The following is a 19,216-nucleotide window of genomic DNA, read 5'->3' on the forward strand; positions in this document are numbered from 1 at the left end:
TCCACCTGGGTTCGATCCCGAGCAGCCACCCAGCTGTTAAATTCTTCAGCATCGGTCGGGCCCGCTCTGCTGGGGCACTGTGGGACTAGTCGGGTGTAGGTCCGGATACCCCAGTGATGACAAAAAAAAAAAAAAAAGAGAGGTGTCAAAAAATTGAATTGACAAACAGATATTGTGATGATGGACACACGTGGTAACGGTCCCATTGAATCTTTGGATAAAAAAAGACCTCTCAATTATCCCAATCTCCCCACCATGTGTGCAAATCTTCCCCGAGACAAAGGCCGGAGAATTTCCGCTCGTGAATCTCCCACTTGAAAGATCTGTTTTTTTTAGCTGTCTTTCTTCTTTTTGATAAGTAGATTTTTTTTAAAAAAAAAACTTTTACTGTACTATGATTATTTGGACTTCTGGTAGAAACCCAAAGCAATTCCAGGAAATCTTAATGGACAGAGCAAAGCATATGCAGCTAATGGTTTGCAAACAAGTGGCTTAGGAACCAACCAACATCGTACCGAAGCCCTCAAATTTTCATAAAATCCTTTATTATTATCTTCAATCAGCAGGAGCTTGATATAATGGATGGAAGATGTTGTGCACAACTAGTTGGAGAATATTGAGATGAATCTGAAATGTGCACTAGTGTTACAATGACCTAACATAGCACAAGATTTTGGTTACTTTTAAAGGTATGTTAAGATTTATAACAAATTGGACACAGATATGTACCGGTGTAAATGAATCTAATCAAGTCGAACACTTCTAGTGTTCAAATTTATTTGATTATTTCAACGAGTATAAAATTTTATTCAAATTTTATTTGTTTATTTAACGAACAGATTTTGTTTATCGAATTTGAAAGTTATCAAATCTAAAATATTATTCTAGTTTGGTTTGATTTGATAGCGAGCCAAATTTGAACAAGCTCTTACTAAATCGTATTCGATTCAAGTATCGAATAGTTTAATTCATCTTTCAACCTTACTAACATGAGATCAGGAACCAAATTGTACATGACTATGAATTTTGTAGTTAAAATTTGAAATATCACAGGTACCTGGTCTCATTAAGTAGAATCAATCCCCACTTCTTCCAAATTCTAGGGGTATTCCAGCCTAAATTTTGAGCTTAAAGGATCAATTTTACAAATGTCAAAACAAAGATCCATAGTTTCCAACTGGTATAAACCTGTCGAAGCCTGCCACTTGATGCTTTCAAGGAAAGTACAGTCCTGTTTTCTAGTCAAGGCATTGGTCCTCCTAACCTTTCAAGAAAGTAAGGACTGGAAAAGAAATACTAGCCATGTAAATCATAAGAAACGAAAAAGGAAAAAAGGAGAAACAAAATATATCTTACAAAAATAAAGTGAAAAAAACAAAAGAAAAAGTGAAAGAATAGGTCAAAAAGTTTTATAAGTGGGTCGAAAAGCAAAAAGGAACAAAGGCTGTAACTATTTTGTCAGGCCCGAATTATGTGGATACAAACTTCAATGGAAAGCTCCTTTTTACCCCAAACTGCAATTAAACAACGTGTCCAGGCTCAAAACATACCCATTTTCTATTTGGGCCAGTTGCAGTCCAGCAGGCGTGTTAAAAATCCATAATGTTCGAACTCTCAAGCACACCACCCCAATCAAAGCCTCTTCTTGAATCTTGATCCAAAACGCTATATATAAAGAGTTGCACTTGGAAATCATGTGAACAAGTTCATGTGCATCAAGACATGAAAACTCTTCCCATTCAGATACCCTACCCCAAGTCTCATGACTCATTTTTTTTGGAGCAACACAATGAGAAAACACTTGATGTGCAAAACTAATCAGTCTTCCAACTAAACATTGAGATAGGGCAAAGTGCAAGAAAATTATGGTGTTAATATTCAAATAAGCAGACTAAGTCAATAATCATCAAAAAGAACTTAGTGCAGCCCCCTACTGAAAGTCCTAATGTCAAAAACAAGAACTGCTATTATTCCTATTACTGGTAGTAAATTGATAAAACAATGTGAACTAAGTTGATCATTTTAGATAAAATTAGATGTGAAAAACAGAAAGGGAGATGGGGAGCTTATCATGCACTGGTAGGCTGATTTTCTACTGTTTGTTCACCTTCAGCTATCGAAGCAGCATCTGGTGTTGTTGCTTTAGGAGTGCCATCATTAGCAGCATCTTTGGCAGGTGAAACAGCATCTGCTCCAGCAGCAGCAGAAGGCGAAGCACTTGCCGATTTCGGAGTGCCAACTTTTGCAGCCTTGTCATCTTTCACTGCCTTGGCTGATTTTGGAGTGGCATTCATCTCGTCCTTGGTATCCTTCCCTTCTTTTGCATCCTTGGTATCCTTTCCTTCCTTTGCATCCTTAGCGTCTTTGCCGTCCTTTGCATCCTTCCCCTCTTTAGCATCCTTCTCTTCTTTTGCATCCTTGGCATCTTTGGACGGCGGAGGAGGAATCATATGAGGCGGAGGATTCTGCTTCAATTTCTGAAGCATTTGACGCATCCTTGACATATCTGTTGGTTTACCAGGTTTGGGGCCCTGAATGACCACAACTGAAGGCTTCTTCTCTTCCTCCCTTTTCCCTCTTCTCTTCTCAATATTAGGTACCTCACGTGGAATAATCTCCGCTATGGCTTTCCAATATTGTTTATCAGCTTCTTTGTGGAATTTTTCTTGGTTAGCCAGGTACAGCTATTCCGAAAACAAAAAAATGAGGCGTTATAATACAAATCAATGGGGATAAAGATATTGTGGAACAGGAAGTGTGTTCTGGAAATTACTTTCTCTCTTTCTCTGTTTTGAGCCTTTGTAGTCTCTTTGTTTTGCTTTGTTTTCTCATGAAAAGCTCGCTTGTACTCGTCAGCTTCTTCAATGAGCTGATTTCTCAGTTCTTTCTCTCTTTTCTCCTTCTCCTCAAGATAAATTGCATTTTGGCTACAACAGAGTAAGCAATTTTACATGAATGACAACCCTGATTTCGAGTTCCTAATTATTACCAAATACTTGTTATATCATCATCGGCAAAGCACCTTAGCAACCAAAGGATAAAAAGCAAAAGAGGAAAAGGAAAAAAAAAAGAACAAAGAAAAAAAGGAGAGCAGGATGAAAGAAAGACCAAAATGAAGTGAAGACAGAGCAAGAAATGATGTGACAAAATTTTGGACCCTAAGCTAACCAATTTTCACAATACTATTAGGCGATTAGTGATCTTAAAAATTCAGAAAAAGCATTGATATCAGCAACAGACTCAGAAACTATATAACTAGTTTAACAGAAGGAGAATGCTTATGGAGCAACTAATGAGCACAATGGAGAACACCAAAACAGTCAACAGACATATCATATTTCTGAAGGAATTAGGTTATTTAATAATCTCATATTGGTCGTCATGCTAGCCAAATCCTCCTTTTCAGAGGCTAATAGAAGCAGGATACAGGATACCATCTTTATTACAAGATTCTTGATTTCTTTTTGTATCTCTGAATTCAACTCTGGATTGTATTCCCTTGCTTGCCATACTAAATAAATTCTACACTGAGAAGAAGATGCAAAATAATCGCTTCCATTTAAATATTTCCAACTCAACTCATACTCCAAATTAGTAATTACAACCCACCATAGAAAAGCCTATTCATCATGTAGCTTAATTGATTATAGCATTTATGCCATACAAATCCCCTGTTTGGTCAGAAATCCAACAAAATATCCTTAACCTATTGACAAAAGAAAAAAAATGGTAATCTTGAGCAAAGATCATTTGCATGAAACCATAGGAGGCCAATTATCATATATGATAAGAATAGCAAAGAAATATCAGAGACAGAGACTTTGAAGATTGAAATATCAGTCGTTCTACGAGTGGAATGCACAATGACACGCACATTAACCAATCTATTTGAGAAATGTAAGAAATAACTCTGAGGATGAGAACAGGAAACCGAATTCGATCAACATTCTCAATCCACATTTTAAACTGTAAAGCTCTGCAATCTATATATGTTTGTTTCCCAAATAGCCATATAAATCCAGCATTCAGTATCAGAACTGTAAGCATGTCTATCATAAATCAATTTACCAAGCACATGCACCAATAAATCTATTACCATTGATGATGGTTTACATCAGTACTAATTGAATCAACAACTACATTGAAATCGGCATATCTAGTTAGGATCCAAGAAGACATGTAACTCTTCAGAAACTAAACATGTATGTGTGGACAACTACATAAAAGTAAAGGTAGGTAAAAGCAATAAAGGACTAACAATCTCGATCTCCGAGTTGATATTAACATAAATGAATTGAATCTCTGTTGAATATCTAATCATGGTATACAGATTGCCTATTCAATATCTCCATTATGGCATGCGATGATATGAATATAAATAAATCATAAATGAACATTATTCACCAAAGAAAGATCCTAGGAAACAAATTTTCAATATGTAATTCAGAAAGAAAAAAGGGAAAAAGAAGAGTAATAAACTTCCAAATGTACCCATCATGGTCCGTGCTATCCCAGAGATCCATCACAGACAAAGCATGATTCAAATCTCACGCAAATACAAATGCATTGCTATGCATAGCAGCATATATACATGGAAAAACTCCAAATTGTATAGAAATAAATACCCACCGGCGCCATTCGCGAAATGCGGCACCTTCCTCCCTCATCTCAGTTGGATCAGGGAGCAAAGGTCCATCAGAAGGAGCCGAGCTGAAAATCCCATCTGTATCAGCTGCCATATCATACCCTTTTCCATCACCACCGCCACCATTCTCCTGAAAAGGCGAAGCAGAGTAATCGTCACGCTTTGGTGAATGGCTAAACCCGAAATTCCCAGCATGCATGTTATAATCCATAGCCACAGGTGGAGGTGATGGTGGCCGTGCAGCACCACCGTCGTAGTCATAGTTTTCCGGGGTGGTAGGAGGTGGTGCATCAAAATCATAGCCACCGTAGCCACCTTCATCAAAGAGGTGAGACGGTGGTTGATTGATTTCATCAGCTCCGCCATCCGTGGCCATGTACCCCTGATCAAACGCCATTGTGGTGGCTATATTTTGGTGTATGTTTTCTTTATGATTTTTTCTTTGTCGAAATATGTATAACTGTGTGTGTTTCTTTGCGTGTTTTTGTGTGTGTGATCGGAAAATTATCAATGGAAGAAGAAGAAAGAGGTGGATTGAAAAAATGGAAAAGTCAGAGAGATTCGGTTTGTCTCGAAGATCTCTCTCGTAAAAATGGAAGGTAAATGTCAACTGCATTCGATTTACACGTGTTGAATGAGTTGGTCTTTTTTTTTTTTCCCCTTGGCCTTGTGTTTTACAAATAAGTAATAGTGGTAGAAAAGTAGTATGAATAATTACCAGGTATACTACTTTTTTGGAATTCTTTCCTTGAGTTTGATTGGAATTGCACCCTAGTATGAAAGTAATATTCGAGGTTTTCAAAAGTTTTAAAGTAAAATCTTCAAAGGAAGAAGATTTTAATCTTTTATCCGATATTTTTTTTTTAGATTAGGACAGCTTTCAAGTCTTAAAAAAAGAGAGAAAAAGAGAGACAGAAATTAAATTTCACGATTACATGACTAATGTCCTTAATACTCAAAACTAGATCTTAAGAACAAATATTCTATTAATTTAATTCATGTTTAAATTGGATCATACAAGGGTGTTACGATATATATATATATATATATATATATATATATATATATATATATATATATATATATATATATATAAAGAAAACATTCATTTTGTGAAGATTTTGCTTTGAAATGTTATATAAGTTGTAGAATGTATAAACTCCAGTGTATATATATATATATATATATATATATAACCAATGATATTGTTGAATTCTCATTAGACAATATCATATACATAATGATAACTGATAAAGAAACTTAAATCTAAGAGAATAGCACAATGTAATTGGTAATAACAAATAGCGTAAAGCTTACAAAATATGCAGCTAGTTAGATCAAATCCAAATTTTCAAACAAATAGAAAAATTATACTATATCTAGTCTCTTTTATTTGGTTCAAAAGATTCCAATTATTTGCCATACCAATACAAAACATTTATGGTACTCCACTTTGCCTATTTTTGCCACCCCTATTGTTTGTTACCTCCTCCTTGGTTGTTATCTTTTATTTTTCAAATTGTTTAAAGAACATAATCACATACTTATTACATAATCAAGAACACTTAAAATATCAACAGGTATCTTGACCAAATATTAGTCTGATTGCTTAGCATGATTTGAAAATAAAATTTTTAAATATTATTCAACTTATATCATAAACACAATTTTTAACTATCTTTTTATTTTATATACATCATATTATAAAAAATATTACAGTATTATTTTAAATATATATTTTTCAAATAATCTCCTATCTAAACATGCTAATTATTTTCAATCCTTAAGATTGTGATCTGATGAAACAGAATCAAAAAAGTATCTTTAACCTCCGATAGAGACGGGCACCTTGTTGGCATCTTTCTACTTGGTTCTTCGGCTTCACCCCTACGTGGCAGGCCCACAAAACTTTCAAAAAATTACCCCAAAAATTTGTACTGGAATGCCAAAAATGGAGCTAAAACACAGGTCGTATTGACTGTTGAAGAAGAAAAATGGCGGACAGGTATTTCCCTAACCTGATGCCGGATTTTGTTCAGGAAGATCCCACTTTGGAACAAGAAATTCAACTATCAGGACACAGAATCCCAGAACAAGGCACAGAAGAATCACTTCTTAGGCTTCTTGCAACACCTTATACTACACTTTCTGAGAAGCTCAAGAGAGCTGCTTTGGACCTCAAGGAAACAATAGTTGTGGTTGTGAATACATGGGGACTTACTGGCCAAAAAGTTGATGACTTTACCCTCTATTCGGGTGCTCTTGGGACTGCCCTTTTGCTCTTTAAGTCATTTCTGGTTACCAGGAATGGAAATGACCTTATTCTTTGTTCTCAGATTGTCAATGCCTGCGACTCTGCTTCTCTTCATTCGAGGTAATTGGGATTATTTTTTATTTGTTTTTTTTCTTTTGTGAAGTTGTTTTGTTTAGTGGTTGTGGTATGATTTGTGGGGTCCGTTTGGATTTGGGGAGTTTTACTAGCAAAATGCGAAGGAAAATGGATTTTGTTGTGAGTTTCTGTCACTCTAAAATGGAAAATTAGAACTTTGATTGTGTTTCATGTTGTTCTTGAGTTGTTTTCAACAAAATCCCAAACCCAGAAAAAGAGAATGCAACATATGGCAGGTACATAGCACTTGTCAAGTGCTTCTTCTATGGTGACACATGCCTGCTTGAAATTGTTGATGGAGGATAAGGGCTTGAATTGACTTAAGAATAGGAAATTGTTATAACTTCAGTTAGATTTAGTGCTTATATCCATGTACTGATTGTAGGGATGTGACGTTTATATGTGGGAGAGCTGGTGTTTGTGCTCTAGGTGCAGTGGTAGCAAAATACTTGGGATATGATCAGCTACTACATTACTATTTGAACCACTTCAAAGAGGTAAACTGCTAAATTCTAGAGTGTCAATTTTGACTGACACTTTAGCTGCTAATTCCGATTTTTCAATATAATTCATTTCATTTTCGTAACAGATTAGGCTGACAAGAGATCTGCCTGATGAATTGTTGTATGGTAGAGCTGGTTATTTATGGGCATGTCTGTTCATAAATGAACATATAGGCAGAGGAACGATTTTGCCCACTGAGATGGTAAGATCAAACTTTGCCTTTGCATGTGTGCCTTACTTTCCTCCTTAATGCATTTGTTACTTTGGTGTTATGTCAGGGTGCTGCTGTCAAAGAAATCTTTAGGAGTGGGAGAAAATTGGGTGGAAGAGGCAGAAGTCCATTGATGTTTGAGTGGTATGGTGAAAAGTACTGGGGTGCTGCCCATGGTTTGGCTGGAATCATGCATATTTTATTGCACTTTGAACTGAAGGCAGATGAGCGTGAAGAGGTCAAGGAAACTCTTAATTACATGATAAAGAACCGGTTCCCTAGTGGGAACTATCCTGCAAGTGAAGAAGATAAAAGGAGGGATGTTCTGGTGCACTGGTGTCATGGGGCTCCTGGAATTGCACTAACACTTGTAAAGGCTGCTGAGGTATCAAGCTAACCTGCGAATAGTAAATGCAGATTCAATGAGAATGAGACTATTGATATTATGTCCATCAAATATGTATATGTCCAGTTTACTGATATTGGTCCTTCAGTTTCTTTGTTGTATTTGATCATCTGCTTTTTGTGAATATAGAAAACCTTAGTAATGAGGATTATCTAACCTTGCCAACAAATATTGCCAATGTAGTCACTCTAGATTTGATGAGGAACTCTATTTTCTGGTTTCTCTCTTTTCGTGGAAGCATACTTCTTCTGTTAATACTAGACAATGGAAGCACTTTTCCTCTTATTGCATATAGATGGATTGCTCCTATCATCCACAGTACTGTACCAAGGGATAGATTTGGAATCTTGTCTTTCATGTTCTCTGTCTGCTAGTTTAAAAATGTTCTTCTTCATCAGTTGATGGAACTTTCATTGCTTAGGTTTTTGGAGATAAAAGATTTCTCCAAGCAGCTATAGATGCAGCAGAGGTTGTTTGGAATCGTGGCATTCTAAAGCGAGTCGGAATATGTCATGGGGTCAGTGGCAATACTTATGTCTTCCTCGCTCTTTATCGACTGACTGGAAATGTGGAGTTTCTATATCGAGCAAAGGCCTTCAGTTGCTTTTTGCTTGATAGAGCCCACAAGCTTATATCCAAAGGAGAGATGCATGGAGGGGATAGCCCATACTCACTCTTTGAAGGAATTGGGGGTATGGCTTATCTTTTTCTGGACATGGTTGAACCTACTAATGCTGGATTCCCTGCTTATGAACTTTAAGCATTTGCATCGCGGGCAGAAAAGATAGATCTATGGAAATGATGGTTGTCATGTATAAAAAAAACTACTTTCTCCCTGTATTACATTTCTGCATCTGTCACTGTGCTTCAATATTGCACCTCATGTTTTATTCCAGCGGCAGCAGACCGTGTTCTATAACAAATTAAAAAAGAATAAAACAATTGATAAGTTTGTCTACAGATGCAGTGGCTGTTTTACTAAATATCTGGCTAAAAAGTGTAAATGGCAAGAACATACAGAAAGTTGCAGCAATGTAAGGTTGTTGACATGTAAATGGATGCATTTGTTTGATACCATGTCTTTTGTTTTTCCAGAACTTAGGGAAGCCATGTTTTTCTGAAGATTTGAGTTATATATGACCTCTGGGACCGTATAGTCTAGAAGCATCCTATGTTAACAAATGAACATTGCGTTATGGACTATAAGAATTTTGCAACATGATACTGAGTCTTGCATACTCAGGTGATTCAGGATGACTCTGGAATAATTAACAACTTTTCAGTTAGTGGTGCAAATAAAGCTGAAGTTTAACAATTTTTGCACAGACAAGAAGACTAGACTGGGCATCAATTCTTTTTGCAGGCCGCACGGCCGTGTGTTCATGCATGCAAAACTAATGCAGTCCCGTTTGGATTGCATTTTCCGTCATTTTTCATGGAAAAATTACTGTAGCGATTTGATGTATGTGAGGAAAAAAGGTAATGGGGAAATGTGTTCACGGAAAATGACGAAATTTTTCTACGGAAAATAGCAATCCAAGCAAAGCCTTAAGTGTGTCTGTGTGCATGGGTGCGCTAGTGTGTGTTCATGCATGCAAAACTGAAAGTGTGTCTGTGTGCATGGGTGCGCTAGTGCGTTTATAATCGTAATACCACGTCTGGCTAGTCATTAATATCCAAAGGAGCAAGATTCATTGAAAATTCTAAGAGGAGGGGGATTGTTATCAGGTTATGCTGCTGAAGAAATTTCTGAAACCCTGTTCAGTAAGAATTCAGTTTGACCATGGTCAGTTGAAGAGGATATATAATAGCTTTGGGCAGTATCATAAACTGCTTTTACGAAATAAATCCCCTGTGCAGAATGCAAAATGAGAATTACAGATTGTTCCGAGGTGTACATCAGCACAACAACATATATATTGGGTTTATTTAATTCGGTGTGGCAAGTGGTCTTTTATGCTTGTTCAGGAAGGTGACCAGAAGCTGGTTCACCTTCTCAGGAAATTGCTCCTGAACAAAGTGGTTTCCTTCTGGCAAGAATATTATTTCCAGATCAGGAACATACTTTTTGACAGCTCCACTTGTGAGGTATTCTCCTTGGTGCACAAAGACGTAATCCTTTTCTCCCATTACCAGCATGGAAGGAACATCTATTCTAGGATTATCAACTCCATCGTCTTCCAACCAAGCCCTGGAGAAGTTCTCCAAGTAAAAAGGCATGAAATTCAGAACTATTTCTCAGCACTGATGGAATGGACTTTACCTGTATGGGACCTGCAATGCAGTATGAAAACCAGATCTCTCATATAGGTTCGTATAGTTTGTAAGATCTTCTTCAGTAAACCAAGAAGGTAGTGGTGTAGAAGGATCAACCAAGTCCATTATTTCCTGGTCTTCTCTAGCTATTGGCATCTCATTATTTGTGAAGAGAATGTATATGTTCTTTACCACTGTCTTAATATCAAAGCGGCCAAAGTCTTTTTCAGCCCTTCCCGGTTCCTGAATGGATTATAGACAAAGATTTTTGGTGTAAAATTGATTTAAAAAAAAAATAAGAAACACCATATTCGAACCATAAATTGCCTGAAAATAAAAAGAAATCAACTTGCCCGCCATCTCATCACATAGGAGCCCTTGGGGAGGGAGTCTACAGAAACTCCTAGACCGGTAGGCGTGAACGCCAGACCCAGTGTCACAAGTGCTGAAACCCTGTCTTGGTGAAGGAGTGCAAAATGACAAACCACTCGAGCACCAAAATCCTTTCCCACAAGAAAAACCTGCATATTTGTGAACCAGAAGAAGTTCCATTGTACAATATAGCATATAGTTGTCAACCATGAAATTTAGCCCAGCTTTCTAGTCGACAATAGGAATCAAGAAACTTCATACCTTCTGGACCCCAAAAGAATCAAGAATTCCGAGAATGTCGTCCACAAGGTCCTTGAAAGTTGTCTTTTCTGGTTCTGCAGGCACTTGAGAAAGGCCATAGCCTCTAAAATCAGGTGCTATGGCTCGAAATCCAGCATTGGCAACTGCGAGCATCTGATGCCGCCATGAGTACCATATTTCAGGAAACCCATGTAGGAAAACCACAGCAGGGCCTATTTCGTATCAAAAGAAGACATCAGAAAGTTTTCATCTTGATCACTTAAATCTATGGTAAATCAAATAAAACTTAGAGCTTACCTGATCCAATCTCTGCAACATGCAGCTTCAGTCCTCTAACTTCCACATAGTTATGCTGGATGTTTTCCATCTTGATTTGACTGGTGAAAGTCGAAGAACTTACCCTCTTAATTTGATGAGTTTAGAATGAAAAAAAACAAAAAAAATTCCGTCCTGCCTAATTCAGTCAATGAAGATGCGCTCTTTTGTTTCTATTCTAGTACTTGCTTAGAGCAACGGGTGCAGGTGTTCGTTTGGAGGGCGGGAGCAGGAGATTTTTCTCCCCTACATAAATTAATAAATTTAATATAAAAAATTACGGATGGCAATGGTGCGAGTTTGACGCTATTGTTAAAAACTCCCCACCCCCATTCCGCCTTCTTCCACCAGCTAACCCCGTGGGGTAATTATGGGGGAAGAAAATAATAGTACATCACAAGTACTCCTAACAACAGAAAATACTAGTTTGGATTTCCTGTTTTTGGAGTGTTTTTCAAAAATTAGTTTTTCAAATACAATAAAAGTTACAACAAAGTACTCTAAAAGATAATTTTAAAATTAATTTAAATTTTTTTAAAATTTTACCAAATATCTCATAATAAAGTGCCAATAAAAAATATTTCAAAATATACTCTAAAAATTTTGCTATAGCAAAGTTTTTCAAAAACAGCCCCAAAAACAATTAATTCAAACGGAGCCAGCTGCTATTTCAAGTCTTTAAAGGTTTGCATGACAAGGTGGTGCTATATATATAAAAAAATTATGCCAAATAAAAAATGTAATTACACAATTACGGGGTATGGATCGGGGGGGGGGGGGGGGGGGGGGTGGGGGTAGAAAAAGTGGAGGATTAGGGAGGGGTGGGGGCGAAGGCGGGGGAGATTTTAGAGCACGAAGAGGAGGACGAGGGAGGGATCCCCCACCCCACTCCCATCCATTGCCATCCTTATGCCCCGCTTCAAAACCATCCTGTTACCATCTTTATGTTTCATGTGGTATATACATTTTAGAATATTTCTTTTTACAAATTTTTCTGAGTCTGCTATGAAAATTTTGTGCTATTGCATATTCTGTTGCTCGACTTGATTACAATGCATCATGACATATTGACATGTAAGCCAAATAAATTTCTGAGGACAATAGACGACATTTGATGCCTAGGTTTCGATCCTTGCATCACTCATTTATAAAATTAGTAACAATCTAAGTATGGCCTTTTTAACTTTCTTTTTGCCCGTGGCTGCAAGGGGGCTAGGGAAAAGATCATGTCATTCTCAGAAAAGACTTCAATCCGTTTGTTCTGGTGATACTATTTAACAGTGACATATTTCGTTTAGCCAACATCATCACTCGTGAAGCTACTTCTTTACAAAGTTCAATGCTTTGTATTGTGAGAAATTCTCTAAGAGTGTGAAGGAACAGAATCATTAATCTTCTAAAACTAAGAATAGCCTGAATCACCAATTGAAGTTACTAGGTACGAACAGAAATATTCTTGTGATGTTACAAATCAGTCTAACAAAAACATGCGATTGCATTCATGTGAAGCATAAATTCATGGAAGTACCAAATAATAGATGATCTTTCTGAGTAATCTGCTATCACTGTGCACAACCTACAGCTGCTACAACAACAGTGTATTCCTGTGACTATGGTTTCACATCGATTACTAAATAGGAGGGACCAATGCTGTGGAGCAGATGCTTTGATGCCCAAAAGGGATTGTTCTCCATCAATCCTGTTTGCAAGGAACTGATGACAAATCCCAGGTTGTAGTTTGACAGGCTTGCAGCTTACAAATTATCCACAACAGTCATTCTGGTCTGGCTCAAGCAAAGAATGCACCCAATGTTATTGTTTCTGCATTAAACGTTCAGCATCTCCAAGCTGCACTTCACCTCCTTGCGACTCGTATCCTTTCTCAAACATCTTCTCGATCTGCTCGAGAGATTTGCCTTTCGTTTCTGGAACAATCATGTAAACAAAGGCAACAGAGGTAGCTGAAATTGCACTAAAGAGAAAAAAGGTTCCAGCCACGGTAATTGCACGAGAAACAGAGAGGAAGGACATGGCAACCAGACCACTGCACACCCTATTACCCACAGCTCCAAGCGCTGATGCTTGAGCACGAAACCTTATAGGAAATATTTCAGATGTCAACACCCAGCAAACTGGACCCATCCCCACGGAAAAGAATGCTACATTTCCACAAATTGACAGTATTGCCAAAGCAATCCCCAGAGATCCATGTCCTAGTAAAGAGAGGCTGATTGCCACTGTGAACAAACATGCAGTCATCCCAATTGTGCTTGCATACAGCAGAGGCTTCCTTCCAACTTTGTCAATTAAAAAAGTCGCTACAAGTATAAATACCGTCTTTGTAACACCCACAGCTACCGTAGCAGCAAGAAGCTTTGATTCGCCCTGCATACCAGCAGCTTTAAAGATCTCGGGACTATAATAAACAGTTGCATCAATACCAGTAACCTGTTGGTAACACTGGATTCCAAACCCAGTGAGTAACATCCTGCGCAGTGCAGGAGAAGGGCTTAAAAGTTCACGCCAGACAGGCTTGTCTTCATGGTTTTGTGCATCAGTAGTATTTCCAGCAGCCAATTGAATTTCTGCTAACCTCTCCTCCACCTCTGCATCATTTTCATTTGTTTTTAACAGAACAGACCTAGCTTCTTCAACTCGGTTCTGCACAACCAACCACCTTGGTGACTCGGGGATTACAAATAAAGCAAATGCTATCAAAACGGAGGGCACAATTCCCACAACCAGCATTATCCTCCAATTTATGTGTGCTGGAAGCCCGGAAAATGCATAATTAGAGACATAACCAAGAAGAATTCCGATATTAATGAAAATTTCTGGAAAGGAGGTGAGTGAGCCTCTAGCAACAGTAGGTGATATCTCCGCAATATAAACAGGTGCAATCATGACTCCAAATCCAATTCCAATTCCGGCCAATATTCTTCCTATCATTAGTATCTCAAATGAAGGGGCTGCAGCCATTACTGCTGCTCCTGCTTGGAAGATGACAGCAGCTAAGCCCATGGCCCATTTTCTGCCAATGGCATCTGATACTCTTCCACCAGCTAAACTACCAAAAATTGAAACAATGCTCAAGATACCAATCAGAATTTCTTCCTGCACCTCTGTTATATTCAAGTCTTGATGAATGAATAGGATTGCACCACTCATGACACCTACATCTGCATAATGGAAAAAGCCACTTCAATTCACTCCACCAACCAATCCATAACAATATTAAGACTAAATAGTTATGCCAATTAACATGCATGAAATATATCTTGAAGAGGGGCGGGACCAATTTGAGACGTTTATGCTCTTCCTTTCTTAATTTTTTTGACTATTCTAATTTTTTTTTCCCTTTCATTTCCCCACTCAATATGCCAATGTCACCTAATCATTACGCTTCATAACTAAGCTACTCACCCTTCTCAAAATGTGTTGGTAATGTGACAGAAATATATGGAGTAGCAAAGTAAAAGAAAAATAGAACTTTTAACTTCCCCCCAGTTTTCTTTCCAGAAGCACCCTACTTCTAAATTGAGTCAGGACAAAGAGATACGAGCAGCTTTACAGCAAGAGTAGCAGCTGCCAACTAAAATTATACCCAGCAAGCCATCATCTAAGAGCATTTTCATATATTCCATGTGCTATTGTTCACATTCTGCATTAAAGGGACATAAGCCCAACCTCGGTAGAGAATTGCATGGAGGGGGCATCAAATCAGTTTCTCTTACACTAAGTAAAACTTAAGCTTCCGAAATTTTGGAGCAGACCATTTCACAGATAAGAACATAACAGGTAAAAGTCTAACTATCCCACAAAATTTTTGACTCGATGCAAGAGTTCATCAATATTCAGATCACCTACAATTTCCAGTTAGGTTTAGTTATCAACTGCCTCAAATGCAAAGCTCTATTTTCCAGTATCATCTCCGAAGTGTCCCAAAAACCATGTTCAGAATGCACAGAACAGATTCGATAGTCTAATGATAAGAAATAAGATATTGAACAAACCACCAAAGCATACCATTGAACAAAGTAAATGTATCAAAGGGAGAAACAGAAAACTTGCCATATCCAAGGAGGACATTGTTGAGAGATGCAAAAATAGCACAAGCCAAAACAAACTTCCTTGTAGTCTTACTCCTATCTTCCAATTGATGATGATGATTATGTGAATCATCATCACCATCAGTCAATTCAGAATCCATTCTTTTGTACTTATTCTTAGATCCCAAAGGCAGAGCAGACATTTCCATATCTCCGCCAAAAACTCCATTCACAGTAATATTGTTATTATCATGGATTCCCATGTTAGAGTTCCAGTGGTGAAAACCAAACAACACTAGAAGATCTAAAACCAGTCCAATATTCTTTATGGGGTGAGTTTCTTGTTCCTTTAAAAGAATATACACAACCCCTCAGTGCAAAAGAAGCAAAGCCCGCATGAGGAATGATAAAGGGACGCATCATCTGGGCGAATTGAAATTCAGATCTGAAACAGTTCTTATTAAAAAAGACGGGCCTTTGGCAAGTGGACATTTTTTTTTGTTCTTCTTTTTGTCCTGTAAGCGAGGAAGAAGGAATTAAAAATAAGAAACGTTTTGTACAATTGAAATGGCATAAAAAATTAAAAGTAATCTTGACCTTTCAGTCGGCTTTGTTTAAGAATGGAACCTTGTAACCTCTGAGCTATTGACGTTCGAACAGTTGGGCCAATGTTAGTAAAAACTCGAACCTGTCGTAGCCTCTGCTATCCCACAAGTCCTTCACAGAGATCAACCAAAACATGATTCAAATCTCACTCAAATACGCATGATTGAAAGCTGACCAACGCTTACCTATGCATTCATTTTAATCTTTAATGTGGTTTTTACTTGTTTCTTTCTTTCGTTTCCTTCTGATAATACTTCATAATACTAGAACATGGAAGCATTTTTCGTCCTATTACACATTGCTGAGCAATCCAGCTGGATTCCTCCTATCATCTAAGCGAGAGACGTTTGCATTTTTTGACTTTTTCTAATCAGGGAATTTGATTTTCATGTTCTTTTTCTTACTTGTTTAGAAATGTTGGCCTTGATCAATCAATTTTACTTTAATTGCCAAGGTTTTTGGGGATGAAGGATTTCTACAAAGCAGCTATTGATGCAGTAGAGGTCGTGTGGAATCGTGGCCTCCTCAAGCGAGTTGGAATTTGTTATGGCTTCCTTGCTCTTATTGACTAAACGGGACCGTGGAGTTTCCACAACAAGGCAAAGGCCTTCAGCTCCATCTTGCTGGATAGAACCCACAAGGTTTATATCAAAAGGAGAAATGCATGGGCGGATGAGACAGCCCCTATTCACTCTTTAAAGGAATTGGGGGTTGGCTTATCTTTCTCTGGACATGTCGAACCTACAATTGCTACATTCCCTGCTAAATTCTGGAGCATGATACTAAGTCCTGCAGGCTCAGGTGATTCAACTCTGGGATGGTTAACAACTTGTCAGTCCGCAGTGCAGATAAAGCTGGAACTTAATAGACTCTGCATCGCATCCTTTTGCAGGCTGCACGCGTATCCAAAAGCGTCTGGGTATGTGGGAGGGTTCAAGTGCTTTTTTAGTCGTAATACCAAGTCTGCCAAGTCAATAATACCCAAAGGGAGCAACATTCCTGAAAGCTCGGTGATGGGGAAATTTATCAGCTTCTTTTACTGAAGAAATTACTGAAACTCAGTTCGCAAACTGCACCATACAAAATAATTACCCTCTGCACAATGCAATTCAGTTCACAAACTGTACATCAGCACAACAATGTTTAAATTTTCAATATTTAACTTGGTGTGGCAGCACTGGCATGTGGTCATTCATGCTTATTCAGGAAGGTGACCAGAAGCTTGTTCGCCTTCTCAGAAAACTGCTCCTGAACAAAGTGGTTCCCTTCTGGCAAGAAAATTATTTCCAGATCAGGAACAGAGTCTTTCACCTTTCCACATGTGATGCAGTCTTCTATCTTTGCAAGCTTTAAGGCATAATCCTTTCTCCCATTACCAGCAGGGAAGGAACATTTATTCTATGATTATCAACACCATCATCTCCCAACCAGGACCCTGCACAAATCCTATCACTTAAAAGGCATGAAATCAAAACTATTCTTCAGCAGTAGAGAAACTTTACCTGTATGGGACCTGCAATGCAGTATGAAAACCAGATCTCTCATATAGGTTTGCATAGTTCATAAGATCTTCTTCAGCAAGCCAAGAGGGTAGTGGTGTAGAAGGATCAACCAAGTCCGTTATCTCCTGCTCTTCCTTAGCTACTTGCAACTCACTACCAGTGAAGAGAATGTATATGTTCTTAACCACTGTCTTAGTATCAAACCGACAGTCTTTTTCTGCCCTTCTGGTTCCTGAGTGGATCATAGACAAAAAGTTAGGTAAAAAGAAATCGACTTACCCACCATCTCATCACATAGAAGCCCTAGGGGAGGTAGTCTAGATAAACATCAGGACCCAAAGGCAGGAATGGCAGGCCCAGTGTTACAAGTGCTGATACCGTCTTGGTGAAGGAGTGCAAAATGATAAACTACTACAGCAACGAAATCCTTTCCCACAAGAAAAACCTGCATATTTTTTAACCAAAGAAAGTTCCATTGTGCAAGAAAGCATAGAGTGGTCAAACATAAAAGCTAGCTCAGCCTTTTAGTATGGTTACTGCTATGACAATTGGGACTAAGCACTTCTTACCTTCTGAAGCTCAAAAGAATCAAGAATTTCCAGAAGATCATCCACAAGGTCCTTGAAAGTTTTCTCTTCTGGTTCTGCAGGCACTTGAGAAAGTCCATAGCCTCTGAAATCTAGTGCTGCTGCCCGAAATCCGCCGTTGGCTACTGCAAGCATCTGATGCCACCATGAATGCCATATTTCCAGAAACCTGTGTAGGAAAACCACTGCAGGACCTATTTGGTATGACAAAGAAGATATTAGAAAGTTTTCTTCTTCACTCCTTCAATGTATAGTAAATCAAACAAAACTTGTAGTTGGACCTGATCCAATCTCTGCAACATGCATCTTTAGTCCTCTAACTTCCACGTAGCCATGCTGGATTTTTCCATCTTGATTTTGATTCCAGAAAGTACAAGAATTCACTCTTTGGATTTGAGGAGTTTATGATACTATCTCTGGCAATATGAAAAATTCTGTCCTGCCTAAATCACTCTATGACGATGCCCTCTTATGTTTCTATATATTCTGCTCCCAGCTTGGAGGGGGTTCTGTGGGGCTGTGTTTTGGCGTGGTTGATGATATTACTGGATTTTGTTCACTTGCAGAAGTCTTCATCTGGTATGTTTCACATGGTATATACAGTCTAGAATATTTCTTTTGACAATTTAATTGAGTGTGCACTGAAAATTTTGCATTATTGCATATTGTATTGTGCTGGTGCTACTGATTTCTAGATTTTCTGTTATTCTACTTGATTAAAATGCACGATGGGACATTGACATGTAAGCCAAGTAAATTTCTAAGGATGATAGACTTTAAGTAAATTTCTAAGGATGATAGACTTTTAATGCCTAGTTTTCGCGCCTTGAATAAGTTTGATATGTTAGAACAATCTCAGTTGGCATATGGGAGACATGTATCTACAGCCAAAAATGACTCTCTCATGTTATTCATTTATGATTTAGAATGTAGCAGATTCATCTTTAAGCGGGTTTCCATAGATAAGGAACTTGATATCACGAGTCATCTTGGTAGGTGAGGGACACTAAACTTGTAGGAGGAGGTAAGTCTAGTTTCCTTTGGTGGAAGGGCAATTCTAGTTATTGGCCTAGAAACTTTTTCCTCTTAATTGGCTGGTGGCAGAGATGGTAG

At 38.0% G+C, this 19,216-nt stretch overlaps 5 protein-coding genes across 8 annotated transcripts; 1 reads left to right on the forward strand and 4 right to left on the reverse strand.

The window, feature by feature from the left end:
- Positions 1 to 1,853: 1,853 nt before the first annotated feature.
- On the reverse strand, positions 1,854 to 5,284 carry LOC140006621 (clathrin light chain 1-like). The gene is made up of 3 exons (XM_072048825.1): positions 4,630 to 5,284; positions 2,774 to 2,927; positions 1,854 to 2,684 (listed from the first exon to the last, which is right to left on the reverse strand). The coding sequence occupies exons 1-3, from the start codon at positions 5,259 to 5,261 to the stop codon at positions 2,070 to 2,072; spliced, it is 1,401 nt and encodes a 466-aa protein (XP_071904926.1). The 5' UTR covers positions 5,262 to 5,284; the 3' UTR covers positions 1,854 to 2,069.
- A 1,184-nt stretch (positions 5,285 to 6,468) lies between these two features.
- LOC113690947 (lanC-like protein GCL2) lies at positions 6,469 to 9,115 on the forward strand. Of its 2 annotated transcripts, XM_027209083.2 has the most exons (5): positions 6,473 to 7,019; positions 7,420 to 7,531; positions 7,624 to 7,740; positions 7,817 to 8,134; positions 8,577 to 9,115. In XM_027209083.2, the coding sequence occupies exons 1-5, from the start codon at positions 6,640 to 6,642 to the stop codon at positions 8,913 to 8,915; spliced, it is 1,266 nt and encodes a 421-aa protein (XP_027064884.2). In that variant the 5' UTR covers positions 6,473 to 6,639; the 3' UTR covers positions 8,916 to 9,115. The 2 variants fall into 2 exon arrangements, with proteins under 2 accessions (XP_071904927.1, XP_027064884.2); XM_072048826.1 differs by lacking the exon at positions 7,624 to 7,740 and having other exon boundaries at positions 6,469 to 7,019.
- LOC113690057 (epoxide hydrolase 2-like) lies at positions 8,905 to 11,589 on the reverse strand. 2 transcript variants are annotated; one of them, XM_072048828.1, is made up of 6 exons: positions 11,342 to 11,589; positions 11,045 to 11,256; positions 10,765 to 10,932; positions 10,419 to 10,654; positions 10,221 to 10,346; positions 8,905 to 9,068 (listed from the first exon to the last, which is right to left on the reverse strand). In XM_072048828.1, exons 1-6 carry the CDS (start codon positions 11,409 to 11,411, stop codon positions 9,023 to 9,025), a joined length of 858 nt encoding a protein of 285 aa, XP_071904929.1. In that variant the 5' UTR covers positions 11,412 to 11,589; the 3' UTR covers positions 8,905 to 9,022. The 2 variants fall into 2 exon arrangements, with proteins under 2 accessions (XP_071904929.1, XP_071904928.1); XM_072048827.1 differs by lacking the exon at positions 8,905 to 9,068 and having other exon boundaries at positions 9,651 to 10,346; positions 11,342 to 11,587.
- A 1,213-nt stretch (positions 11,590 to 12,802) lies between these two features.
- Positions 12,803 to 15,848, reverse strand: LOC140006622 (probable polyol transporter 4). Its single transcript, XM_072048829.1, has 2 exons — positions 15,431 to 15,848; positions 12,803 to 14,538 (listed from the first exon to the last, which is right to left on the reverse strand). Exons 1-2 carry the CDS (start codon positions 15,669 to 15,671, stop codon positions 13,172 to 13,174), a joined length of 1,608 nt encoding a protein of 535 aa, XP_071904930.1. The 5' UTR covers positions 15,672 to 15,848; the 3' UTR covers positions 12,803 to 13,171.
- Positions 15,849 to 16,634: 786 nt separating this feature from the next.
- LOC140006625 (epoxide hydrolase 2-like) lies at positions 16,635 to 19,206 on the reverse strand. Of its 2 annotated transcripts, none has more exons than XM_072048835.1 (4): positions 18,385 to 19,206; positions 18,086 to 18,297; positions 17,517 to 17,748; positions 16,635 to 17,449 (listed from the first exon to the last, which is right to left on the reverse strand). In XM_072048835.1, exons 1-3 carry the CDS (start codon positions 18,407 to 18,409, stop codon positions 17,656 to 17,658), a joined length of 330 nt encoding a protein of 109 aa, XP_071904936.1. In that variant the 5' UTR covers positions 18,410 to 19,206; the 3' UTR covers positions 16,635 to 17,449; positions 17,517 to 17,655. The 2 variants fall into 2 exon arrangements, with proteins under 2 accessions (XP_071904936.1, XP_071904935.1); XM_072048834.1 differs by having other exon boundaries at positions 17,517 to 17,961.
- Between the last annotated feature and the right edge of the window lie 10 nt (positions 19,207 to 19,216).

Source organism: Coffea arabica, chromosome 5e, assembly GCF_036785885.1.
Source record: "Coffea arabica cultivar ET-39 chromosome 5e, Coffea Arabica ET-39 HiFi, whole genome shotgun sequence".
Classification (NCBI taxonomy): Eukaryota; Viridiplantae; Streptophyta; class Magnoliopsida; order Gentianales; family Rubiaceae; genus Coffea; species Coffea arabica.